Raw genomic sequence first — 27,972 nt, 5'->3', positions numbered from 1 at the left:
CTACAACCTGGGAAAATTCTATGACAGGCAACAAGTACCTCTGACACTGTGCTGTAATCTTGCAGCTTCCACTCTATATAATAATAATAATAATAATAAACATATAATGTACATCTCCAACACAGCACAGTGCACACCTCCACCCAGCCATTCACTGGTTACCAGGCGGGTGACGTCACGCCCAGCACTGCTACCCCGAAAGGCGCTCACGCGATCCTCCCCCCTAGACTCACCTGTAATCTCTCTCCGCTCACTCCAGCATCTCCAGTATCGCGCTGAAGGCCCCCGTCATGTGACTGAGTCTCTCTCTCCACGCCCCCTGCGCCCCACGTGACTTCCTTCCCTTCCAAAAGTCCCAGTCTACTGGCGGAAGTAAGTTTCCTGCTGCTATGTCACATGTGACAGCGGGGCTGTGCTTGGGAAAGATAGCTGTACAGGGGTCAGGATATATTTTCTACAATAACGTTTAATGAAGGGTGGTATCGGGAGTATGATGAGCGTGACACTTGTTTCATGATATTGTGAAACAAAGCCGCATGTTATACCTCACATATCTCCAGTGAGGCGCACGCTGAGCTCAGCAGCCAATAGGTGCGGGGAGGTGTGGTCACATGGCGAGATTAGCGCGCTGTGGGAAGAGGAGGTGTGCTGAGTGGAGGTATATGGAGGAGTATGAATGTGTATGGGGGAATAGGATGGAGTATGGGGGAATAGGATGGAGTATGGAGGAGTATGAATGTGTATGGGGGAATAGGATGGAGTATGGGGGAATAGGATGGAGTATGGAGGTATAGGATGGAGTATGGGGGAATAGGATGGAGGAGTATGGAGGTATAGGTTCGAGTATTGAGGTATAGAAGGAGTATGGAGGTATAGGATGGAGGTATATTATGGAGGAGTATTGAGGTATATTATGGAGGAGTATTGAGGTATAGGATGGAGGAATATTATGGAGGAATAGGATGGAGTATGTAGAAATAGGATGGAGGAATAGGATGAAGTATGGAGGAATAGGATGGAGTATGGAGGAATAGGATGGAGTATGGAGGTATAGGATGGAGTATGGAGGTATAGGATGGAGGTATAGGATGGAGGAATAGGATGGAGTATGGAGGAATAGGATGAAGTATGGAGGAATAGGATGGAGTATGGGGGAATAGGATGGAGTGTGGAGGTATAGGATGGAGTATGGAGAGAATAGGACGGAGTATGGAGAGAATAGGATGGAGTATGGTGGTATAGGATGGAGTATGGTGGTATAGGATGGAGTATGGAGGTATAGGATGGAGTATGGAGAGAATAGGACGGAGTATGGAGAGAATAGGACGGAGTATGGAGAGAATAGGACGGAGTATGGAGAGAATAGGACGGAGTATGGAGAGAATAGGACGGAGTATGGAGAGAATAGGACGGAGTATGGAGAGAATAGGACGGAGTATGGAGAGAATAGGACGGAGTATGGAGAGAATAGGACGGAGTATGGAGAGAATAGGACGGAGTATGGAGAGAATAGGACGGAGTATGGAGAGAATAGGACGGAGTATGGAGAGAATAGGACGGAGTATGGAGAGAATAGGACGGAGTATGGAGGTATAGGATTGAGTATGGAGAGAATAGGATGGAGTATGGAGAGAATAGGACGGAGTATGGAGGAATAGGATGGAGTATGGAGAGAATAGGATGGAGTATGGAGGAATAGGATGGAGTATGGAGGAATAGGATGGAGTATGGAGGTATAGGATGGAGTATGGAGGAATAGGATGGAGTATGGAGAGAATAGGATGGAGTATGGAGAGAATAGGATGGAGTATGGAGGAATAGGATGGAGTATGGAGGTATAGGATGAAGTATGGAGGTATAGGATGGAGTATGGAGGTATAGGATGGAGTATGGAGGTATAGGATGGAGTATGGAGGTATAGGATGGAGTATGGAGAGAATAGGATGGAGTATGGAGAGAATAGGATGGATTATGGAGGTATAGCAGGGCTCAAAATTTCAAGTCCTGAGCCACTAGCCAGGCCTCAAGAGTTACTCGCCACCAGTTGCCCCAACCAACACCTCCCCTGCCCCACCCCTAAACATGACCTTGTAAATTATCTCATGAAATTACACTGTTAAATATTTTAAACAGAATTACGTTCCAAAAATGAATATTAACAAAAGTAACATAAATCATATCAGTACCCATCTGTGCAGCCTCACTTTGCCCGTAAATGCAGCCTTACTGTGCCCCATCAATGCAGCCTTACTGTGCCCCATCAATGCAGCCTTACTGTGCCCCATCAATGCAGCCTTACTGTGCCCCATCAATGCAGCCTTACTGTGCCCCATCAATGCAGCCTTACTGTGCCCCATCAATGCAGCCTTACTGTGCCCCATCACAATCACTTGCAACATTACAGTGCCCCATCACTTGCAGCCTTACAGTGCCCCATCACTTGCAGCATTACAGTGCCCCATCACTTGCAGCATTACAGTGCCCCATCGCTTGCAGCATTACAGTACCCCATTGCTTGCAGCATTACTGTGCCCCATCAATGTGGCATTACTGTGCCCCATCACTTGCTCATTACTGTGCCCCCCCACACACACACACAAAAAGATGATTTTTGACATATTTTTGGCCGACTTTTGGGGCAGGTAGCACATGCACAGCTCTTGGTGCAGACCGACATGGTTTCAGCCCATTCAAATGAAAGGGCTGAAATCGCACAGAACCTGGAAGGCATGTGAATCGCAAAGGAACGCAGAGCGTGTTCCTATGTGATGTGTGGTGTGAACCAGTCCTAAGTCTTGGAGCCCATTGCTGAAAAAAAGGTCAGGCACTTGGCTTCACTAACTTGCCTGACGGGGGGGGGGGGGGGGGGCACTGACACCTGGAGCAATTGCGCCCTGAATCTCTAGCAAAGTTTCCAGATGGTACAATTTTCCCCTCAATAGCAGACAGCTTGTCTTTGAAGATGGGAAGGGGGCAAGTTGTCAAAGAAGAATACTGGCAGTGATTGTGGGGATAAGAGCATGCTGTATGTGTTGGGGGGGCACACTTTGGGAAGGAAGAGAAATTGTTCTGGAAGGGGGGGTTGAATAAAAAACAATTTCTCTCCCCTCCTAAAGTACCCCATAGCACATACAGCATGCTCTTATCCCCCCAAATCACTGCAAGTATTTTTTTTTTTTTCACAACTTGCCCCCTGTCTCTGTGTCTCTTTCTGCTGCAAGTGCCAAGCATTAAGATTGTGTGTACTGACCTCAGATCAGCATGTCCCGTCCTCCTGAGTGCTGTGTGTACATTCTCCTCCCCCTCCTTCCCTCCTGACATCCGAGCCAAGGAGAAGGGGGGGGGGGGGGACTTCAGTCTGTGTGTTAGTGTGAGGTGGGCAGGAGGGGGGAGGAAGTGAGAGGGAGAGATGCCTCGTAGCAAGTGGGAACAGGAACACCCCACAGCCAAGCAGCAAGCCAGTCACTGGAGCGGAGGTGAGAGAACCAGCATGACTCCCCAGCAGCACTAGCGCGGAGGAGGAAGTGAAATCCTCCTCTGCTTTCAATGTGGGCAGTGACGTCACTGGTTGCCAGACGCCAAGCGGCTATAGCAACCAGTGATCAGTAGTAGGTGGAGGCAGAGCCAGAGCCAGCGCTATGGCAGCTCGGTCCACCCCTGTTCCCAGACTGTCACTTTCATTGCGGGACACTGTATTGTCCTGCAATGAAAGTGTCCTACTGCAGCCTCGCTCAAAGCGGCGCCAAGGCAGTCCAGCCCTGCCGCTTGACAGTTTCCTGGCTGTCAGGCTGGTTCACTCCATCCTCACTCGCCCTGGAAAAAATTATACTCGCAAAATGCGAGTAAAAGAGTGAATTTTTGAGGGCTGGGTATAGGATGGAGTATGGAGGTATAGGATGGAGTATGGAGGTATAGGATGGAGTATGGAGGAATAGGATGGAGTATGGAGGTATAGGATGGAGTATGGAGGTATAGGATGGAGTATGGAGGTATAGGATAGAGGAGTATGGAGGTATAGGATGGAGTATGGAGAGAATAGGATGGAGTATGGAGGTATAGGATGGAGTATGGAGGAATAGGATGGAGTATGGAGAGAATAGGATGGAGTATGGAGAGAATAGGATGGAGTATGGAGAGAATAGGATGGAGTATGGAGAGAATAGAATGGAGTATGGAGAGAATAGGATGGAGTATGGAGAGAATAGGATGGAGTATGGAGAGAATAGGATGGAGTATGGAGAGAATAGGATGGAGTATGAAGAGAATAGGATGGATTATGGAGAGAATAGGATGGATTATGGAGGTATAGGATGGAGTATGGAGGTATAGGATGGAGTATGGAGGTATAGGATGGAGTATGGAGGTATAGGATGGAGTATGGAGGAATAGGATGGAGTATGGAGGTATAGGATGGAGTATGGAGGTATAGGATGGAGTATGGAGGTATAGGATGGAGTATGGAGGTATAGGATGGAGTATGGAGAGAATAGGATGGAGTATGGAGGTATAGGATGGAGTATGGAGAGAATAGGATGGATTATGGAGGTATAGGATGGAGTATGGAGGAATAGGATGGAGTATGGAGGTAAAGGATGGAGTATGGAGGTATAGGATGGAGTATGGAGGTATAGGATGGAGTATAGAGAGAATAGGATGGAGTATGGAGGTATAGGATGGAGTATGGAGAGAATAGGATGGATTATGGAGGTATAGGATGGAGTATGGAGGTATAGGATGGAGTATGGAGGAATAGAATGGAGTATGGAGGTATAGGATGGAGTATGGAGGTATAGGATGGAGTATGGAGGTATAGGATGGAGTATGGAGGAATAGGATGGAGTATGGAGGTATAGGATGGAGTATGGAGAGAATAGGATGGAGTATGGAGGTATAGGATGGAGTATGGAGAGAATAGGATGGAGTATGGAGGTATAGGATGGAGTATGGAGGTATAGGATGGAGTATGGAGGTATAGGATGGAGTATGGAGAGAATAGGATGGAGTATGGAGGTATAGGATGGAGTATGGAGGTATAGGATGGAGTATGGAGAGAATAGAATGGAGTATGGAGGTATAGGATGGAGTATGGAGGTATAGGATGGAGTATGGAGAGAATAGGATGGAGTATGGAGAGAATAGGATGGAGTATGGAGAGAATAGGATGGAGTATGGAGGTATAGGATGGAGTATGGAGGTATAGGATGGAGTATGGAGGTATAGGATGGAGTATGGAGGTATAGGATGGAGTATGGAGAGAATAGGATGGAGTATGGAGAGAATAGGATGGAGTATGGAGAGAATAGGATGGAGTATGGAGGTATAGGATGGAGTATGGAGGTATAGGATGGAGTATGGAGAGAATAGGATGGATTATGGAGGTATAGGATGGAGTATGGAGAGAATAGGATGGATTATGGAGGTATAGGATGGAGTATGGAGAGAATAGGATGGATTATGGAGGTATAGGATGGAGTATGGAGATATAGGATGGAGGAATAGGATGAAGTATGGAGGTATAGGGTAACAAACGGTTTAACAAAAGGTAATAAATGCATGCAATAATTAAGTACTGGTCCAGCTTGCGATAACTATGGCAATGGTCAGACCCCCCCAGTGATCGTTAAAAAAAAAAAAAAAGTCTTATATGCGAGTTATTGGCCATAAAAGGGGTATTGGGGGTCTGGATACTGCCCTGGGGGACATGTATCGATGCAAAAAAAAATTTGAAAAAATATAGTTTTTTTCTGGAGCAGTGATTTTAATGGTGTTTAAAGTGCAACAATAAAAATTACTATAAATAAAGTACTATAACTAGTCCCTTAGTCTGCCTGTAAAGTGGCGCATGTATAGAACCTGCTGCAGAAAAACTGAAATTTCGAAAGAAAAAAAGAAATTTCCCCTTAAAATGGCTCTCAGTATGAGTCGCCGGCACACATCTATTGTAGAAAACGCCAAAAAAAGGGCGCCCCCAATTCCATACCAGACCCTTATTCGAGCATGCAGCCCGGAAGATCAGGAAAGGGGGGGCGAGCAAGTGGCCCCCTCCCCCTCCTGAACCATACCAGGCCACATGCCCTCAACATGGGAATATGAGGGTATATCGATATATCGGCCGATATTTGGCCGTTTTGGAGAAATCGGCATCGGCCGATTTTTATCCAAATCGGGCCGATATTTTATAATTCCCCGCATTTCCTGATGCTGTGACCGCGGCGGCAATTCGTGAATTGCCGCCGCGGTCACAGCATCAGGAAATGCTCGTGAGACACACACCGCTCTGGTGTCTGTACTATGGGGGGCAGGGGGGGGGGGGTGTCTATACTGGAGGGAGAGGGGGTCTGTACTGAGGGGGGGTGACACCATTTTTTTGCACCAGTGCCACCTGCCAGTGCCATCTGCCAGTAACAATACCAGTGCCACCATCCAGTGCCAATTAGTGCCACCTTCCATCCAGTGCCATCCGCCAGTGCCAATACCAGTGGCACCATCCAGTGCCAGTAAGTGCCACCTTCCATCCAGTGCCACCTGCCAATGCGATCCAGTGCCACCTACCAGTGCCAACTAAAGCCATAAGTGCCACCTGCCAATGCCAAACAGTGCTAACTATTGCCACCCAGTGCCATCTGCCAGTGCCAACCAGTGCCATCTGCCAATCAGTGCCACCTGCTAGTACCATCTTTCAGTGCCATCCAGTGCAACCTGCCAGTGCCAATAAGTGCCTTCTGCTAGTGCCATCTTCCTTCCAGTGCCAATTAGTGCCATCCAGTGCCACGAGCCAGTGCCACCAATAAAAATTGGCCGCAAAAATCGGCATCATATATTGGCCATCGGCCACCCAGATTTCTAAATATCGGCATCGGCCAGAGAAAAACCCATATCGGTCGACCTCTAATACCCCTACCCATTCACCAAAATTGTAAAAGTGAATAAAGACAGGAGGCATTTTTTGACAATGCCTTCTATTTAGATCCATCGTCAATCAGTACGCCCGCTGCAAAATCCTGCCTGCTCCGTCGTGTGACAGTTCTTATATAGGGACATCTTTATGAATTGGAGCTAAGCAGATATTCTTGAGGCTGTCATAGATCAGGCTGCTGATGGGCTTCTTTTGCAAAGCAAATATAATAGGAGCTAATTTGATCGTTTGATTTGATCGTTCTCTTTCTTTTATAGGCAATCTGCAATGGAAGGCCCCCGTATAGCACTATCTGTCTGTTCCTATTGGATGCAGTGAAGTAGCGAGGAGAGAACCCAGTAGCCTGGTGATGCAGAGCTTACTGTGGTCTCGGGTAAAGGCGGTGCTTCCCAAATGCCTAGAGGAATTCCCTGCAGATGTGGGCCCAGAGGTGGATGCACCTATAGCCCACTGTGTGAAGGAGGCCGCTGCCTGTGTTTATAATGGGGACCCGGCACAGTGCAGGCAGCTGGGGGAACTTATTATGGACTTCAGCTGGGAGAAACTGAATGGATGTAACTGGAGGGATGTTTCCCGGGACTGGAGGACTGCCTATTCCTATGGCTGCCTGTTTAAGGTAGTGGGCATATGTGGCTGTGCAGAGCTTACGGAGAGGCCAGAGGAAGAGGCCCTGCTGGTATGTGACATGGCGCTGCTTCTGGGAGCTGAGATCATCAACAATGTGATCAACAGAATTATTACTGAACTGAGAATAGCGCACCACTCTGAGGAATCACACGAGAGAACAGGTATCCCATCTAATGCCAGTACATTGATTTCTCAGATCCATTCACCAGCTACAATCATTACAAGAGAGGTATCTGATGGAGTACTAATATAAAGTAAACGATCACCTTGTAAAACAACCCATTCGGTTTAAGGCTAGGTTCACACTGGTGCCATGTGGGAACCACAGCGATGCCTGTGCGGGTTATCGCATCTGAATCGCAGGCAGTTCACTCTGCTGTGGGTGGCAATATAAAGTAAATGACACCCCCAAATCGTTTTGCAGAACGCAGTGTCAACTGTGAAATTGGATGGATTTGGATCGCATGGGTCTGAACAACCCATATGATCCAATTCCAGTGCGTTTAAAAAAAAGGGGTCCTGTGCCATTTGGGGGCGACTGCGATGTCAGCTATACAAACTGTATGGGTGAATGTGCATTGCGCAGACATCGCATGTGATGTGCACAGCAATGCGGTGTGAATCAAATGTGATGTCTGGCATCGCATGTGTGAGCCCTAAAATAGAATTGAGAGGCAAAACATTTTGCCATAGCTATTACATTTTTTTTTTATAAATGTCCTTTTTTCCCTTTTATTTTATAAGCGATCTCATTCCTTCAGTTCTCAGCTGCATTTTGAAAATATAAACATTTTTAAGCAGAGACCCTAGAGCAGGGCTCAACAAATCCCGGTCGCCATGGCGACTAGAAATAGTGTCCTAAACATTTATTTTTTGTGAGCTGGCGCCATCTGGTGGTGAGCCGTTGGTATTACAAGTTATTACCACCAGATGTGAGCTGGCGCCATCTGGTGGTGGCCGTTGGTATTACAAGTTAAGCATTACGAGTTAAACAGCAATTCTAATGTAATTTTTCACTATTTTTCACTGCCATCTTCTTCCCTCTAATTAGAACCCCCAAACATTATATATATTTTTATCCTAACACCCTAGAGAATAAAATGGCGATCGTTGTAATACGTTCTGTCACGCCGTATTTGCGCAGCGGTCTTACAAGCGCACTTTTTTGTGAAAAAATTACACTTTTTTTAATTAAAAAATAAGACAACAGTAAAGTTATCCCCATTTTTTTTAATATTATGAAAGATAATGTTACGCCGAGTAAATTCATACCCAACATGTCACGCTTCAAAATTGCGTCTGCTCGTGGAATGCCGACAAACTTTTACCCTTTAAAATCTTCATAGGCGACGTTTAAAAAAATCTACAGGTTGCATGTTTTGAGTTAGAGTAGGTCTAGGGCTAGAATTATTGCTCTCGCTCTACCAATCGCGGCAATACCTCACGTGTGGTTTGAACACCGTTTACATATGCGGGCGCTGCTCATGTATGTGTTCGCTTCTGTGTGCAAGCTCGTCGGGACGGGGTGCGTTTTCTGGCTCCTAACTTTTTTAGCTGGCTCCTAGATTCCAAGCAAATTTGTCAAACCCTGCCCTAGAGAATAAAATGGCGATCGTTGACATATCTTATTTCACACAGTATTTGTGCAGCGGTCTTTCAAAAGCTATTTTTTGAGGAAAAAATTTACTTTCATGATCTTTATTCTAAGCAAAAAAAAAAATCGTGCAGGTCTATTGATTTGTATGTGTGTGTGCGTGTATAAATATACACATACCTCACTTTTAAGTACACAATGCGACCAGAGCATGTATGTAAAAGACATTGCACTGTGCAATACCCTTTTTCACCTCTAAGGTGTAGTCAGGCACCCTGGAACAGGGCGTGCAATGCTCACCCAACAGAAGCCAACATAAACATGGGCCGAATGTCGGCCGTTTTTATTTTTTTTTACCGGCAAACGTCTCCTGATGTTTGGCCCGTGTACCTGGCCTTAGATGGGGGAGGCATTTTCTGCCTCGCTGTCGCACATAAAAAAAGGTTTGGCTGTTTTGGGTTGCGGCAGATTTAAAGGGAATCTATAGTGGCTGGGGATCTTTTTTTCCCTACTTCTTAGGCCTCGTACACACGACAGAGTTTCTCGGCAGAATTCACAGAGAAACTCGGTCAAAACCCGGATTCTGCCGAGAAACTCTGTCGTCTGTACAGTTTTGGCTCGATGGAGCCGCCGAGGAACTCGACGAGAAAATAGAGAACATGTTCTCTATTTTCTCGTTGTTCTCGTTGTTCTATGGGAGAAGGCGGCCCGCCGAGCTCCTCGGCGGCTTCATCCCAAAACTCGACGAGGAACTCGACGTGCCAAGCACGTCGAGTTCCTCTGTCGTGTGTACGGGGCCTCAGGTTTGCTGTATGCCATCCAGTATTTTGTAACATGCTCAATGTCCTGTCATCTAGGTCGTCTGCCTAGGAGCCAGAAGAGACCAATAGATAATGAAGGGAAAGAAATGGAAGTCAAACCAGAAAATGGGCAAATCCCAGAGGTACATTATATTCAACACCTCCTCTATTTCATACTTTGATCCCATTCAGAGTTTCTTGTTTCACTGTTGCGGTTCATAACTTCTAATTACAAAAGAAAAAACGTGTGTACAGGTTATATGAGATTTACACTGGAGTTTTGGTAACATAGATATTATTCTTTACATACAGAAAGTTCCTCGCCCGCTCACCCCCATTCTGGATGTTGGTACCACTGTTCCAACTCTCGACTGCCCCTCCCTTGAGTATTTCAGGAAGAACTTCCTTATTACACAGAAGCCTGTGATCTTAGAAGGGGTCATTGATCACTGGCCATGCATGAAAAAGTGGAGGTAAGTTCCTAAAGCCTTCGTACACACGATGAGAATATGGGACGAATGATCGTCCTTTTTTTGCATGCTAGTCTAATTGAAAATTAAGAAGTAACGAAATTCTCATACATCAGACTACAACTTTGAACGAGATGTTATGTGTTGTATTGCAGGGCGCCATCTGGTGGTGAGCCGTTGGTATTACAAGTTATTACCACCCGATGTGTAAGCTGGCGCCATCTGGTGGTGGCCGTTGGTATTACAAATTAGGCATTACAAACAGCAATTCTAATGTAATTTTTTACTATTTTCACTGCCATCTTCTTCCCTCTAATTAGAACCCCCAAATATTATATATATATTTTTTATCCTAACACCCTAGAGAATAAAATGGCGATCATTGCAATACTTTCTGTCACGCCGTATTTGCGCAGCGGTCTTACAAGCGCACTTTTTTGGGAATAAATTACAATTTTTTTTTATTAAAAAATAAGACAACAGTAAAGTTATCCCCATTTTTTTTTTTATATTGTGAAAGATAATGTTACGCCGAGTAAATTCATACCCAACATGTCACGCTTCAAAATTACGTCCGCTCGTGGAATGCCGACAAACTTTTACCCTTTAAAATCTTCATAGGCGACGTTTAAAAAAATCTACAGGTTGCATGTTTTGAGTTAGAGGAGGTCTAGGGCTAGACTTATTGCTCTCGCTCTACCAATCACGGCGATACCTCACATGTGTGGTTTGAACACCGCTTACATATGCAGGCGCTGCTCACGTATGTGTTCGCTTCTGTGCGCAAGCTCGTCGGGACGGGGCGCGTTTTCTGGCTCCTAACTTTTTTAGCTGGCTCCTAGATTCCAAGCAAATTTGTCAACCCCTGCTGTATGGTCCCGACGGTCCGATTTGCAGTGGAAACGCTCACGAGAATAGAGCAGTCCGTTCTAAACCGTTCCAAATCGACTGACCCGAACCGTTCCATTCAGTGGAAACAAGGCATTAGTGTCACTGGAGATGTCGCTGTCTGTTAGTCAGTTGCCACAAAGTGTCAGTTAGTGTCAGGTTACCCGCCGCACTATCACAGTCCCACTAGAAGTTGCTGATCACCCGCAATACTAGTATAAATAAAAATTCCAGTATCTATACCATAGTTTGGTTTGCATGAAAGTTCTAGCATCTACAATCAATATACCCTTTTTACCAAAGACATAGTAAAATTTGTTTTTCCCCAAATTTTTGAAGAAATTAAATTAAAAAATATATATATTTTTTATTGATATTTTTTATAGCAAAAAGTAGAAAAATGCTTTTGTTTTTTGTTTTTGTTTTTCAAAATGTAAATAAGCACCAAAAGAAAGCTCTATTTGTGTGAAAAAATAATATTCATTATGTTTGGGAACAATGCTGCATGACCCTACAACTAAAAGTATCGCATTGCTGAGTAGAAAAATAATGGCCTGGTCATGAAGGGGGTAAAATGTTCCAGAGCTCAAGTGGTTAAACACTTTCTATTCATATTTTTTTTTTTTCCACCCAAAGATGGGTGTTATCAATCTGAACGCTTTTCCTTTGATTGACTTGATTGTTCCTGATAAAGATTTGGCTGGATTTGTCTATAAAGCAGTGTGATGAACCAGTCCTAATTGCAGATTTCCAACAATGCATTTGTTTTCAAACAGCGTGGAGTACATACAAGAAGTGGCTGGATGCCGTACTGTACCTGTGGAGCTGGGATCCAGATACACTGATGCAGAATGGTCTCAAAAGCTGATGACTGTGAATGAGTTTATTAGTAGGTTCATACTGGATCAGGTATGTAATACTACTCAAGCACCATTGCTTTCTCTACAGTTTAATGTCTGCATGGAGATAATCACAGGCTTAGTGTGCCCAAACCTAGATTTCTCTTAAAGTGGAGTTCCACCCATAAATATAACATTACATCAGTAGTTTTAAAAAAATGTCATTAGTCCTTTAAGAAATTTTTTTTTTTTTTTAGATGCCTTCAAAGTGTTGTTGCTAGGCAGAATAGTTAATCTTCCCTCTTCCTGCACCTAGGTGCTTAAGCTTCCTAACCTACACCGCACAGACTCCTAGGAATGTAGTGGGTGTAACTTTCCAGGAGCCTGTGCACTCCCCAGTCTCGAAGAATCATGTGACTTGGACAGTACAGGTGCTGAAACCTATTGCACTGCTTGTGCAGCACTGAGCATGTGCGAGATCTGCAAGGCTGAAATCCAGGAAGTCATACAGTCTGGCTTCATGATGCCCACACTTAAGATGGCCCCAGTCAATTTCTATTTTATAAAGTGTCTAAATGCTGTAACAACCTAACAAAACGGACCTTAGTTTACAGACTAACTTTACTAGAATACATTAAGCTTGTGTATTACAGGGGTATTTATATTTAAAAAGTGAAATTGTGGCCGGAACTCCGCTTTAAACATGGGTATTTGCTGGTAGATTTGTCATCTTCTATCTGCTGGGGACTTGGTTAGCGACATTTCATCAGCAGAGTACCCTTTTCCATTCAATCATATGTTTAATGATTTTTGTATAATGGAGAGTCAGTTGGGAATTGAGGTGCGGTTGGAGAGCAAGAAACCCCACCAGGAAGAATCCAGGGGGTGATTCCGCGTATCGACTTCCACCTGTCAGGGAGTTGTTTGAATAGGTGTTTAATTATTTCTAGCAAGCATAACTCATTTTTGATGAATTTTTAAAGTGTGGGTATTCCTAGCTGAAAAGCCCTTTTACACTCAACTCGAATGTTCGTTCATTTTTGCATCCTTTTAAATGTAACTGGACCTTTGCGATAGTATTGATCACCCCCCGCCTCACTTGTCACATATGCTGCAAGGTATTGGCTGTATAGCTTGTTAACATTCGCTTGTCAAAATCTTGCTGGGGGGGGCCCAAGCATGAGCTCTGCACTCTACATTCCTTCCTGTAGAATGCTCACGCTCCGTACCTGTACTATGTCTCTATAGCAGTGATGGTGAACCTTGGCACCCCAGAGGTTTTGGAATTACATTTCCCATAATGCTCAACTACACTGCACGGATGAGCATCATGGGAAATGTAATTCCAAAACCTCTGGGGTGCCAAGGTTCACCATCACTGCTCTATAGAATTAGGTATGGCAGCGCTGTTCGTTTTGAAACCTTTGTGGCAGTATAGGTGTACTTTAACTGAACCTTCCTTGTAGCAAACATTCTTTGCCTTAAAGCGGGGGTTCACCCTTAAAAAAAATTCTAACACTACATTGAGCTGACTTCTGACACTGACAGTATGCTGATCTTTTTTTTTCCCCGTACATACCGTTTTATCGCTATTTTTCACCCCGGCTTCCGGGTAGTGAATCCCGCAGGAGTGGGCGTTCCTATTCACAGGCTAAGTGATTGACGTGATGAGAAAAGCTTCCCACCGGCGCATACGGCCGCGTCACGAGTTGCCGAAAGAAGCCGAACGTCGGTGCGCAGGCGCCGTATAGAGCCGACTCGCAGTCTGGCTTCTTTCGGCAACTCGTGACGCGGCCGTATGCGCCGGTGGGAAGCTTTTCTCATCACCTCAATCACTTAGCCTGTGAATAGGAACCCCCACTCCCGCGGGATTCACTACCCGGAAGCTGGGGTGAAAAATAGCGATAAAACGGTATGTACGAAAAAAAAAAGATCAGCGTACTGTCAGTGTCAGAAGTCGGCTCAGTGTAATGTTAGAATTTTTTTTTAGGGTGAACCCCCGCTTTAAAGGGGTTGTAAAGGTTCATTTTTTATTTTCTAAATAGGTTACTTTAAGCGAGTGCATTGTTGGTTCACTTACCTTTTCCTTCCATTTCCCTTCTAAATGTTTTTTTTTTCTTTGTTTTCTTTGTCTGAATTTCTCACTTCCTGTTCCTCCTCAGTAAGCTGTTCAGTAAGGATGAGCTCTGGCGTGTTCGCATGGTACACGTGCAGAGCCCGCCAGGAAGTGTGCACGGTGCTGCGCTAATCACAGCCAGGGAGACATTGTCCAATGCTCGGCTGCAGAGATCGGGAAATGTCTCCCTGGCTGTGATTAGCGCAGCACCGTGCACACTTCCTGGCGGGCTCTGCACATGGACTGTGCGAACACGCCAGAGCTCATCCTTGGTGTTCAGTAAGCTGTTCTAAATTACGTTCCACTGCTCAGGTGATGGTGGAAAGCTTACTGAGGACAAACAGGAAGTGAGAAATTCAAACAAAGAAAAAAAACACTTAGAAGGGAAATCGAAGGAAAAGGTAAGTGAACCAACAATGCACTAGCTAAAGCAGTGGTCATCAACCTTGTCCTCAGGGCCCACTAACAGGCCAGGTTTGCAAGATAACTGAAATGCATCACAGCTGATATCATTTGCTCCTCAGTGATTGCAGTATTTTAGACTGCATCGCCCCAAGGTAATACATAAAACCTGGCCTGTTAGTGGGCCCTGCAGGACAGGGTTGATGACCACTGGCTTAAAGGAACCAATTTAGAAAATAAAAGATGAACCTTTACAACCCCTTTAAAGCTGAACTCCAGCCTTGCATTCAGTCTTGAAATGACTCTGATTTCGTGGCACACTGGGAGCTCTCCCAGTGTGCATTAGAAGCTGTAGCTGGTTAGATAAAACCCACCTCATTGCTTGGCTTGAGGCGATCCTTCATCATTAAGCCCTTTCCTCCTCAGCCTTTCTGTCCCTGGTGGGCAGTTTTGCTCACTGGATTTCAGTTCTTTCAGTAATGGAGGGTCAGCATTACACATGGGTATTTCAGTTTCCTAGGGTAGCCTTCATGCAGACACCCACTACTCCAGACTGGCACCTGTCCACAATAGCATTTAGTTTGTATAATTCTTACCATGCCACAACTGCTTTCTTCAGGGCTGAGGATGCATGAGAGGAGTACTAAGGCAGAATGCTTTAATGCAGTGGTTCTCAACCTTTCTAGTGCCGTGACCCCTTGATAACATTTTCCAAGTTGTGGGGACCCCTAACAGTAAAATAATTTTTGTAGCGTGGGTTGTCGGCAAGACAAGTAATTTGCGCCCCAACCCATGGATATTTAGCGCTCCTTGAGTCCCTTTCACTCGTACAATATTAAAACCCCTTATGGTACAGCTCTGTGATGTCATCAAGGAGGAGTGGAAGAGGACTCCAGTGGCAACCTGTGAATCTCTGGTGAACTCCATGCCCAAGAGCAGTGGTTCTGAAGCTGGGGGTCGGTGGGGAGTTTTGAGTGGCAGTGCTGGTGGGGGGTGGGATCAGTGGCAGTGCTGGGGGAGTTCTGATCAGCCAATTTGGGTGCTCTTGATCAAGGTCGTCTGCTGATCTGAGAACTGCAGTTGGGACTTTTATTGACAACTATAATCACAGGTAGTGTAATTCACTGTGTCTCCGACCTTGTGGTGTTTCGTAGCAGTGACACCTAGGCCTAAATCAAGAGAAATCAGCCCCTCCCACTTCACATTCCTCACCAGTCAGCTGGCCTCTAGTCTGCCCCCCAGCCATGCCATGAACTGAATAGGTTGCTGCAAAGAGGCTGAGTGGGTGGCCACGGGCTCCAGGAACAGCCCAGCTGCACCCAGGTTGCTAAGGAGGTACCTGGAGGAAGGAGGAGCAGACAGCACCAGTGGGGGCACTGCCAGTAGAGGAGGTACATTAAGTGACCTCTATGCAATGTCATTGCACAGAGCAGGTACATTTTAACATCTTGTCCTTTTTTATAAAATAATAAAAAAAAAACTTTTAGTATCACTTTAAGCTTAGATTAAGTTGCAGTGGACGAGCTTTATGATTTGAGCATAACTACAAAGTTTGTTGGATGAAATTAGACCAGTAACTGACTAGTAGCCTGAAGATACTCTGTGGTTTGTTTTCATCTTGATTTATACTGTAACTAAATTTTTTTACTGTTTTCGATTTGATTTTATAGCCAGCCCGCATAGGATATCTGGCCCAACATCAGCTGTTTGATCAGGTAACCAGAGATTTCAGCGTTCAGTCTGCTGATTTGGAACATTTAATCCAAACGGAATTGTGTTGTGTTTAATAATATGTAATGGGGTAAATATTTTAACAAGCATTAAACAATGAGCAAAGACAAAATGATGTAAACTAATGTCAGAAATTTTTGAAGTTCGCTTTTTTATAAAAGATAATAAATGCAAATTTTTATTTTTTTTCCAGGTTAAAAAAAAAGTGATTTTTTTTTGTAGTAGTAGCCTTTAAAGCATTGTAACAGCGGTCAGCAGATACTGGCAGGGTATCTGTTTGCCCGTATGGATAAGCCGAAACTCCCTGACTGGAAGACTAAATAAACTACCACGTGCTCCACAGCGCTGTGGTAATTAGTTGAGAACTAAAAGCTGAAAGCTGCTAAGGATGTCGGGGCTTGTAGTTCATTCACAAAATAGATATTTGCCAGCACGCCATGTATCATAACATAAGAAGAGTGCAACGTTTCGGAGTCACTCGGGACCCCTTCACATGTCTTCTTAGGTACTTTATTGCATGATCACTACATATTTGGACTCTACTTTGTGTCGATCCATGGTGTGCTGGAAAATATCTATTTTGTGACTTGAACCAGTATCCAGCTGGTTGTTGCTGCAGCACTTAAACTTTGAGAGCTTATTCAGGAAAGTGGAATATGAAGTAGAGGTCGACCGATATTTGGCCGTTTTGGAGAAATCGTCATCGGCCGATTTTTATCCAAATTAGGCCGATATTTTACATGGCCGCCGCCGTCACAGCATCAGGAAAGACCGCGACTTCGGCCTAGCTCCTAGCGGGGGGGGGGGGGTGTCTATACTGGAGGGAAACGGGGTCTGACTCTGTACTGAGGGGGGTGACACCATTTTTTTTTTTTTGCACCAGTGCCAGTGCCACATGCCATCCAGTGCCATCTGCCAGTGGCAATACCAGTGCCACCATCCAGTGCCAATTACTGCCACCTTCCATCCAGTGCCACCTGACAGTACGATCCAGTGCCACCTAAAGCCATCAGTGCCACCTGCCAATGCCAACCAGTGCTAACTATTGCCACCTGCCAGTGCCAATTAGTGCCACCTGCCAGTCAGTGCCATCTGCCAGTGCCATATGCCAATCAGTGCCACCTGCCAGTGTCAATTAGTGCCACCTGCCAATCAGTGCCATCTGCTAGTACCATCTTTCAGTGCCATCCAGTGCAACCTGCCAGTGCCAATAAGTGCCTTCTGCTAGTGCCATCTTCCAGTGCCATCCAGTGCCACGAACCAGTGCCACCAAAAAAAATAAAAAAATCGGCCTAAAATATCGGTCGCAAAAATCGGCATCATATATCGGCCATCGGCCACCCAGATTTCTAAATATCGGCATCGGCCAGAGAAAAACCCATATCGATCGACCTCTAATATGAAGTATTATATGTAGTTCATTCAGACACACATAGCTGTGTGTCTGAATGACACAGCTAAAGGGGCGGACCACCCGGCATGGCTGCATTGTTTTCCAAACAGTGACAGCTAGTACCGGGAACTTCTCCCAGCGGGCAACGACTGCAGCAATGTGAATGTGTTACACCTCCCAAAGGTGAACTTATCCTTTTAACTTGGCTAAACATTTCTAAGGTTCCACAAGTTGTAAACTGAACACAACTTATGATGGCAGTAAGTATCGTTATTAGCCTTTAAATCAATCCTTGTGTATATCCTTGTTTCCTAGGGCTGGGCTGTAACTTCTGCCCAAGTCAGGATAAGGCTCCATCTATCCCAGTGCTAAAACCCACTTCTTCAGTGCAGCACTCAGATGCTAAAACTTCAATTGGCAATAGAGGCTCTGACATTTAAAAGCTGATTTACAGAGATGTGGTTTAGTGTCAGGAGGCACAGGGTTTAAAGGGATTCTAAAGGCTTGTAACCTTCATGCATTATATGCATGAAGGTCAAAAACCATCTGTGTGCAGTGGCCCTCCCAGCCCCCCCAATCCTTACCTGAGCTCCCTCTGATCCAGAAATATTCACGACCAATGCGACCTGTCACATCAGAATCATTTAGGCCCCATACACACGATAGAATCCATCCGCACATAAATCCCAGCAAATGGGTTTCTGCGGATAGATCCTATGGTGTGTACACGCCAGCGGATCTGTTTCCGCGGAGAAATCTCCTCTGGGATGGATTCCAGCAGATCGGATATTTGCTGACATGCACAACAAATCCATCTGCTGGAATCCATTCCAACGGATGGATCCGCTCGTCTGTACAGACTTACCGGATCCATCCGTCCAAAGGGATTCCCCGCACGCGTCGTAATGATTTGACGCATGCGTGGAATTCCTTATATGACAGCGTCGCGCCGTCGCCGCGTCATAATCGCGGCGACGGCGCGACACGTCATCGCCAGAGGATTTCCGCGCGGATTTCAATGCGATGGTGTGTACACTCCTGTGTGTAAATGGGCTTTTATACACTCCTCTCTATGCTCCTGCCACATCCAAACTGTGTGGCCCACAAGTTAAACACAGCTGCCCCTGGAAACTCTCCTGACTGGCCAAATACCTATCCACGTACATGTAAAAAAATACATGCTATAGAGAAGTCTATGGTTATCATAAGTTGGCATGACAGGTGCCAGTAAGCCCTCTGCAAGTATATAAATTAGAAAATGATAGTACTATCCTTATTCCAAATTCATGTGATTACACCAAAGTAAACCATGTGAGATCAAAACCATATGAAAGAAATGTAACAAATACAATATCTATACAAAAAAACAACATAAATTGTGATTAATATAGTGTCCTCAGCGGATCTACTTTTACTTAGCTTCTATCTTTATGGTTCATACAGTCTTTAACAAATCATGCTTAGTGCTCTGCGCCTTCACAGTGAATATTGAAGCTCCCTTGCTGTTTTTCATAAAAGCTTCATAATTGCGCTGTGTCATCCCTGTAAGTGATCCTCACTCACCAGTGTGATTCTATAACCATATGGCTATATGAGTCTTAACCAGCTATTTTGCATTTTTGCAAGTGTATATCACTAAAGCTGGGTATACATTAAAGGGGTTGTAAATGTTCGTTTTTTATTTTTTAAATGGGTTCCTTTAAGCTACTGCATTGTTGGTTCACTTACCTTTTCCTTTGATTTCCCTTCTAAACATTTTTTTTTCTTTGTCTGAATTTCTCACTTCATGTTCCTCCTCAGTAAGCTGTTCTGGCTGACTATCCACCGCTCGGATGATGGTGGAAAGCTTACTGAGGAGGAACAGGAAATGAGGAATTCAGACAAAGAAAAAAAACATTTAGAAGGGAAACTGGAGGAAAAGGTAAGTGAACCAACAATGCACTAGCTTAAAGGAACCCAGAAAATAGAAAATAAAAAACAAACCTTTACAACCCCTTTAATATAATTTGCAACGAAAAATTCCTAAAAAAATTATTCTACCAAAATTCTCAGTACATTTAAACGGCTTTACAAATTTCGCTCAAAAATATTTAAAAACTATTAGCTATATTCAGAGAGACTTAGGCTGGCGTATCAGTAGATACGCCAGCCTAAGTTAGAATTTGCGTTGGCGCTAATTTAAGCGTATTCTGGTAACCAGATGCGCTTAAATTAGGCTCAGATATGAGCGGCGTAAGTGTCTTACACCCTCGTATCCTAAAGTGTAATTTTTAGGCTGACCGCTAGGTGGCCCTTCCATTGCGGTCGGCGTAGAATATGTAAATCACTAGATACGCCTATTCACGAACGTACGTCCGGCCGACGCAGTACAGATACGCAGTTTACTTAACGCATTAGCAGGCCTAAAGTTATTCCATCAAATAGCTGAAATAGTAATGTTAAGTATGGCCGCCGTTCCCGAGTCAAAATGTGAACATTTTACGTCGTTTGCGTAAGTCGTCCGTGAATAGGGTTTTACGTCAGTTACGTCCACGTCGAAATCAATAGGACTGTGCGGCGTACTTAGCCGCAATGCACACTGGGATATGTAGGCGGACGGCGCATGCAAATTTGAATTAGCCGCCCTTACGCCCGCCCGATTTACGCTACGCCGCCGTAACTTAGCAGACAAGTACTTTGTGAATCATGTACTTGCCTCGCTAAATTACGGCGGCGTAGTGTAAATGCCATACGCTACGCCGCCGCAACTATGCGCTCGCCATCCTGAATCTAGCTATATGTTTTGTTTTTAACATTTGAATTCTGAACTTATTTACTTTCCCAAATGAAAACAGTATACACTGTTAGATGTTTGTTCAAGATAAATTTGCTATCTTGCTCCTTCAAATTTTCTCGTCACCATTGCATCAATTTGACTCCAATGACAAAATTGAACAGACAATCCTTAAAATGAAAAATTGTGAATTCTCATCTGAATGGACAAACTTTGCACAAAAACAGGGATTTTTCGTTTATATACATTGCAATACATGCTTTGAGGCGCTCCAGTCTCCCCCCAAAAAATTAACTGTCAGCAGGTACAAATACTGTAGCTATATGGTCTTCAGGTGCAGGCTGGGGGCATCTTTGGTAAGGGAAAGCGGCTTCGCAGCTGGTTTTCTACTGTGCATTTGCCAGTTTAGCTGCACTTTCTGAATGGTCCTGGGACCTGTGTGTGTCCCAGAAGGCTGGGGGGAGCCGGACATCGTTGTAGATCCCTGTGCCGATCTGAGCAGGAAGTGGGAAGCGGTTACCTGTCAAAACCAGGTACCAAAGTCCAGACTTAAATCCAATTGAGAATCTGTGGCAAGACGTGAAAATTGCTTTTCACAGACACTCTCCATCCAAATTGACAGAGCTTGAGCTATTTTGCAACAAAAAATGGGCAAAAATCTCACTCTCTAGATGTGCAAAGCTGGTAGAGACATCCCCAAAAAGACTTGCAGTTGTAATTGCAGTGAAAGGGGGTTCTACAAAGTGTTGACTCAGGGGGGCTGAATACAAATGTGCGCCACACTTTTCACATATTTTATTTGTAAAAAAAAAAAAAAAAGGAAAACCATTTATCATTTTCTTTCCACTTCACAATTATGTGCCACTTTGTGTTGGTCTATCACAGGGGGCTCCAAACTTTTCAAACAAAGGGCCAGTTTATTGTCCTTCAGACTTTGGGGGGGCCGGATTGTGGCCAGCAGGGGCAGAAAATGTCATATGCTTGGCATGAGTGAGAATAAATATGGCCTCAGGGTTGGTGATAAATTGGAGTAGCGTTCCTACTAGTATGAGGAATAGTATCTTATCACTGGTATCAGTGGAAGAAATAGTGTCCCATTGTTGGTGTCAGTGGGAGGAATAGTGTCCCAAGGGCCTGATAAAGGCTGGCAAAGGGCCAAATCTGGCCTTCGTGCTGCAGTTTGGAGACCCCTGGTCTATCACATAAAATCCCAATAAAATAGATTGAAATTTTTGGTTGTAACAACAAAATGTAAAATAAATTCAACAGGTATGGATACTTTTTCAAGGCACTGTAGATCTAACCCTCAGGTACTAAAAGCGTGTGACCGCATGTTAACTCAAAATGTTCTTAACCACTACCCGACGGCCGTACGACTTTATACGGCCTCGGGGTGGTTGTGAATCTCTAACAGGCCGTAAAAAGACGGCCTGCGCGCGCATCCAGCGGGGCGGGCGCGCGCGCGTCTGACGGCGGTGAGCGCGTGCTCGCCGCATCGCTGAGATGCCGATGCGAGTGCCTGGCGGCCGCGATGTCCGCCAGGGACTCGCGATCGGCGGCTACAGGGACAAGACGTGGAGCTCTGTGTGTAAACACAGAGCTCCACGTCCTGTCAGGGGAGAGAGGAGACCGATCTGTGTCCCTTGTACATAGGGACACAGATTGGTCACCTCCCCCAGTCAGTCCCCTCCTCCACCTACAGTTAGAACACAATTTAGGGAAACACATTTAACCCCTTCCTCACCCCCTAGTGTTAACCCCTTCAATGCCAGTCACATTTATACAGTAATTAGTGCATATTTATAGCACTGATCGCTGTATAAATGTGAATGGCGCCAAAAATGGGTCAAAAGTGTCCGATGTGTCCGCCATAACGTCGCAGTCACGAAAAAAATGCTGATCGCCGCCATAAGTAGTAAAAAAAAAATTATAAAAAATAATAATAATTCTGTCCCCTATTTTGTAAGCGCAATAACTTTTGCGCAAACCAGACGCTTCTTGCGATTTTTTTTTTTTTTTCAAAAATATGTAGAAGAATACGTATCGACTAGACTGAGAAAAAAAATGTTTTTTACAAAAAATTGGGCTATTTATTATAGCAACAAGTAAAAAATATTGTTTTTTTTTCAAAATTGTCGTTCTATTTTTGTTTATAGCGCAAAAAATAAAAACCGCAGAGGCGATCAAATACCACCAAAAGAAAGCTCTATTTGTGGGGAAAAAAGGACGTCAATTTTGTTTGGGAGCCACGTCGCATGACCGCGCAATTGTCAGTTAAAATGACGCAGTGCCACAAGCTGAAATTTCACCTGGTCAGGAAGGGGTATATGTGCCCAGTAAGGAAGTGGTTAATAAGCCTTTGCACACTGCTATACACCTTTTCTAGCAAATATTTCATAAAAACATGAATTTATACTAGTGTATAACCAGCTTTGCTAGTGATCCTGTCCCTGCACAAGTGTGCTTCTGTACACAGGCCCATTGCTAACAAGTTACATATCTCAAGGCTGTGTTAAGGGGCTGCTGTCAGACCAGAGGTTGTGGCCAGTTGTGGCAGGGCTGCTTTAAATGTCTATTGGGAGAATAAAGCTGTCAGTAAACCTCCAGCATTCTCTAATAGCCCTGACCGACCAATATGTACCACTATCAATGTAGCACACTTTTGAAAAATGCACACATATATAGGTATCTGTGGTTTGGATTCTGGAATGGAAATAGGAAAATTAAATACAGCGTGATGCCCCATAAACACGTGCTGGATTTCTGACGGGAAAAGTTCCTGTTGGAAATCCCGAGGGGAAAGCCGAGAACCTGCTTGGTCAGTCTTTCCCCCTACACACGGCCGGTTTTCCCGACAGGAAAACTGCCATCGACCTTTGGTCTAGAATCCTGGCCATGTGTATTTTCCATCGCAGTTTTTCCAATAGGAAATCTGCCATCCAAAGTCCGCCAGTTTTCCCGGTGGGATAAGAAAAAAAAGCTGGTTCTCCTTCTTTTTTTTTTTTTTTTGTCCGAGGGGTTTTTGGGCAGTTTTCCCGTCTGAAAAACTGCGAAGAGCATACACACGGCCGGGATTCCCGGCCAAAAGCTCTCCTCACAGGTTTTCCCGTCAGGAAAACTGGCCGTGTGTGCAAGGCTTAAGATGTTGGTATTTGTGTGGTCGCAGCAAACATTTACACTGATCTCATCTGTTTCTGTTGTTGGAAGATACATGAACTGAAGGAGGATATTGGTGTTCCTGAATATTGTTGCCTCGGTGAAGGAGATGAAGATGACATCACTATTAATGCTTGGTTTGGACCAGCTGGAACAGTGTCACCTCTTCATCAAGACCCTCAGCAGAATTTTCTAGCTCAGGTCAGTGCCAACATATCCATCAATTGCTGGAACCTGCTGAGTCGGCTGAAATTCGAGTTTGGCCAGCTTAAGGCTAATTTTTTTTTTTTTTTTATCCTTGCAGCATACCAGCTGCTCATTTCAATCTGTTTGATAGTCTTCCCTACTATAAATTCTCTGTATATCCAACCAGGTATACCTTCCAGCATTTATACAGAACATATATACAGTATGACTGCATACATGTGGCTATTTTTATGACCCTGTTTGTCTGTCTATCATTTTACCATATAAAACTCTTATTTCTACGTCTTACAAAAAGTATTTGTGCACCAGAGCTTAAAATAACAGCATGAATCTGCCAAAGCTTTATGTAGTCCAGTTGGGGACAGACAGTTAAAAACATCAGGGATGCACCGATATATTGGCGGCTGAAAATAGGGTTAATGGCGTTTGGCGTGCTGATAATGGCATGCTGCGTTCTGTTGACTTCAATGCAAAATCGCGTCCCTTTGGCTTCAATGCAAATTCTCGTCCCATTGGCTTCAATGCAAAAACGATCCCTGTTGACATCAATGGAAAAATGCCTGCCACATTACTTTAATAAACGTTTATTTTATTGTTTTCTTAATAAACTGTCGATTTTGGGTTTCGGCCAAGGGCATTCAGAATTTTCGGTTTCAGCGCTAGAATTTTTTATTTCAGTGCCCCACTAGAAAGCATACGTCAAATATGTTTTCCGCTTGCACAGCCTCTTAAAGCGGAACTTTATGCGCATTATGCGAATTTTCTGTGCGCATTTTATACCAGACAACCAGCAGACTGGCTCTTATCACAGAGACATGCAATATCTCTACTGCAGTACAATACATCTACCTGCCTATTCACAGTCTTCTGTGGAATGTAAACAGAGCTGCGCTTGCTCAGCTTACATCACCGGCATGGTTACTGTGTGCCAGAATTGACTCCTGCACATGCCCATCCTGCACCAGCCAGAGGAGATGCTCAAAGACTGACACCCAGGGAGAAGGTGCTGGCGAGGGACCTGGACTGGACTCCTGAAAGGAGTAAGTTCTGCTTTAAAGGGTCACTAAAGGAAAAAAAATTGTTTGCTGAAATGACTGTTTATTGGGTATAGAGACATAAAAGTTAACTGATTCCTTTTAAAAATGATTAAAAATTGAATTTAATCTATAATATAATGTGCCTCTAGTTTCACTTTTGGTTTTAAAGGTACATACATGAAGTTCCGGGTGAGAGGTGAGTCGGGAAGACTCACAGAACAAAAACAAACAAATCCAGGGCAGTGTTTTGTTTTTAAAATGAATCTGATTGGTTCTGAGGAGTTTTAGACACACAGTAATGACAGCTTAGACCACCGTGAAAATCTCCCAGTACCATGGTTATAAGGAAACGGGCAACCAGGAAGTGTGGAGATCACAGCAGAGTTACAGCTACTTCAAAGCAAAAACGAACAATGAGGACATGAAACCAGTACTGCAGTAAGGTAAAGGAAGCTATTTAGCTTAAAAAAATATTTCCTTTAGTGACCCTTTAAGGTTAACTAAAGTGCTATTTTTTGGAAACTGAGAGCAGACAGGCTCCTTATTACAGAAAATACATGCAACGTCTCTTCTGCAATAAAAAGTTTACGTTTCAGCACAGTGCCTGTGTGCATGGGTACTGTGTGTCCGGATGACTGCAATCCTGGGCATGTGCAGGAGTGACCTCATTCTGTGCCTGCCAAAAATAAACAGCTGCAGCCCGGGACACCCAGAAGAAGCGGTGTAGAAGATGCCAGCGAGTGAATGCTGACCATTGCAAGGAGGTAAGTATTGAGGCGTTTAGTTCTGCTTTAGGTATAACACCTAGTTCTCTAATAAAAAGCATCACTGCTATCCCAAACACTTCAGTATTTGTTTAATGTTTTAAAACATGTTGAGGGATTGAACGATCAAATACCTTCGTAGGAATGTTGCATTTTATTTTCCCCACAACACATTCTTTCACTTTATGGGATAATCTGCCAATGTATAATAGATCACAGGGGTACAATAAACCATATAGTTCACATATATTGTGTTTCACAGTTTATACTGTATATGATCTATTCTAGATGAGTACATTCATTCTTGTGTAAACCAGCATTTGTAGATATTGGAAAGCTTCTGCCTGTTATGGTGTTTATGGCTCTTCACATACAACTTGGGACTCGTACAGCCCGGAGGTGGAAGCAGAAATGGCTTCAGCCCCATGTGTGTCAATGTTCTTCAGGATTCTTGGCAAGTTAAAGTGTATATAAAGCATAACAATAAAAGACACTTATTTTTCTTCCTTTTAGTGCCGGTTCACACTATAGCGACTTGGGATCTGACTTGTCGTAACTCAAGTCGCCCTAAGGCGCTTGACATCAGTAATCCCATGTTGGTCAATGAGAGCCGTCTTAATGTACACTACTGAAGTCGCTCCGACTTTAGAAAAGGTTCCTGTACTACTTCAATCCGACTTCTAGGCAACTTGTACCCATAGATTTCAATGGAAGTTGCCTCCAAAGTCGGATCTCCATCTTAACTGAAGCAACTTTACAGGAAAAGAAAATAATTTACTCAGGCAAACCCCTCCCTCCCACAGAGCTGATTATTCTGTGATTGGTCACAGCCAAAGTCACCTGTCCTAGAGGCAACTTTAAGTCACGTTGTAAGTTGCTCCAAGTCGCGCTGAAATCGCCTTGCAAAGTTGCGCTGTAAGTCGGGTTGCCCCTGTGTGAATCGGCACTTAGACTGTTATTACAAAACACTTACAAATATATATATTTTTTATCTGTTTGATAAGTGCAAGAAAAAGAACTGTTGATCTTACCAGAAATTTAGAGCTCTACTGTTCACTCTGCCAGCCCTCATAGTTCTTATCCACTTATATTGGACAAACATAATTCCTTCCTATGTGGTGGGGATGGGGAAAGATTTTGAAGTTTAGCAAAAGAGAACTTAGGTGTACTGCATAAGTTGTTGTGTTTTTTTGTTTCGTTTTTGGCCTACATACCCATTAAATGAAATTCTGAAATATCAACATGCATAAACAATGTATCCTGTAATAATTTCAGATGGTACAGCATGACATGAGGTATTTTTTTACTACCTGTGTGTATTTAGCTATTTGGAGCAATACACTTCAACATTTTGAATAAAGATTTACTTATGCTTCAAAAATGTACACTTATGGGCTGATTTTTAAATATGTATTAGCAGGGCTTTTTTTCAGGGGGAACTTGGGGGAACTCGGTTCCACCACCTCTGGCTCAGACCCTTTGGTGCCTGCTCACCACAATCACTTATAAACACAGAAGTCTGGTTTCTGTGTTTACAAGTGACAGCTTTGTAACCCCCTGAACTCTGCACTCTGTATGTAATGCAATTCTGGTATTTAATGCCCCTTTAAGACCCTTCTACTGTTTGTGAAATCTGAATGGGTCGTGGTTGAGTTCCTGCACCTATTTTCTGAGAAAAAAAGCTCTGTGTATTAGACATGAATCGTGTTGTGTCTTTAGATTGTAGGAAGAAAGTTTATCCGCTTGTACTCTGTGAGTGAGACAGAACACCTATACCCATTTGATAGTACCCTCCTTCACAACACCAGCCAGGTGAGTCCTCTCTCTTCTCTATATTTCTGATGTGATATACAAATTTTAAGAGTGCCTGACAGTTGTTTTTTTTTCCTTTTAAAAGATTGATATAGAAAATCCAGACCTGGAGAAGTTTCCTATGTTTAAACAAGCTATCTATCAAGATTGCATCCTGAATCCTGGACAGATCTTATTCATCCCAATGAAATGGTGGCATTATGTCCGAGCTCTGGACATCAGCTTTTCTGTCAGTTTTTGGTGGTCTTGATGTTGGAGATTTTTAATTTTAGCAGTAAAAACTGACAGAGACTTTATTCGAATGGGATTGTCACTTTTTGAGAACTTTCTGTTCTCTTCAATTTTACATCATTGATGAGTCTTGCTAAAAATTTGTATAAAATGAAATACCCTTTTAAATGGAATCTAGGCTGAAAGAAGTGTGTTTGCATGTATGTACGTACGTAC

General features: G+C 44.0%; 2 protein-coding genes across 3 annotated transcripts in view; one reads left to right on the top strand and one right to left on the bottom strand.

Moving 5' to 3' along the window:
- Nucleotides 1–349, bottom strand: part of SNX8 (sorting nexin 8) — a 50,632-nt gene extending 50,283 nt beyond the window's left edge. The window contains exon 1 of the mRNA XM_040356685.1: nucleotides 234–349. The gene's annotated coding sequence lies outside the window, so the exon portion shown is untranslated. The remainder of the gene's footprint in view (nucleotides 1–233) is intronic.
- On the top strand, nucleotides 283–27,929 carry KDM8 (lysine demethylase 8). Of its 2 annotated transcripts, none has more exons than XM_040356684.1 (9): nucleotides 283–372; nucleotides 7,174–7,704; nucleotides 9,995–10,080; nucleotides 10,250–10,410; nucleotides 12,072–12,204; nucleotides 16,323–16,367; nucleotides 23,757–23,906; nucleotides 27,433–27,525; nucleotides 27,611–27,929. In XM_040356684.1, exons 2-9 carry the CDS (start codon nucleotides 7,266–7,268, stop codon nucleotides 27,773–27,775), a joined length of 1,272 nt encoding a protein of 423 aa, XP_040212618.1. In that variant the 5' UTR covers nucleotides 283–372; nucleotides 7,174–7,265; the 3' UTR covers nucleotides 27,776–27,929. The 2 variants fall into 2 exon arrangements, with proteins under 2 accessions (XP_040212618.1, XP_040212617.1); XM_040356683.1 differs by lacking the exon at nucleotides 283–372 and adding an exon at nucleotides 568–658.
- The last annotated feature ends 43 nt before the right edge of the window (nucleotides 27,930–27,972 follow it).

The sequence above is a fragment of the Rana temporaria genome, chromosome 6 (assembly GCF_905171775.1).
Source record: "Rana temporaria chromosome 6, aRanTem1.1, whole genome shotgun sequence".
Taxonomy (NCBI): domain Eukaryota; kingdom Metazoa; phylum Chordata; class Amphibia; order Anura; family Ranidae; genus Rana; species Rana temporaria.
Note: the sequence above shows the minus strand (reverse complement) of the source record. Positions and strands in the feature narration are given on the sequence as shown.

Coding starts and splice junctions, on each gene's coding strand:
- KDM8 (XM_040356684.1), top strand. CDS start 7,266: ATGCAGAGCTTACTGTGGTCTCGGGTAAAGGCGGTGCTTCCCAAATGC. Junction 7,705..9,994: donor GGAATCACACGAGAGAACAG/GTATCCCATCTA, acceptor CCTGTCATCTAG/GTCGTCTGCCTAGGAGCCAG. Junction 10,081..10,249: donor AAAATGGGCAAATCCCAGAG/GTACATTATATT, acceptor CTTTACATACAG/AAAGTTCCTCGCCCGCTCAC.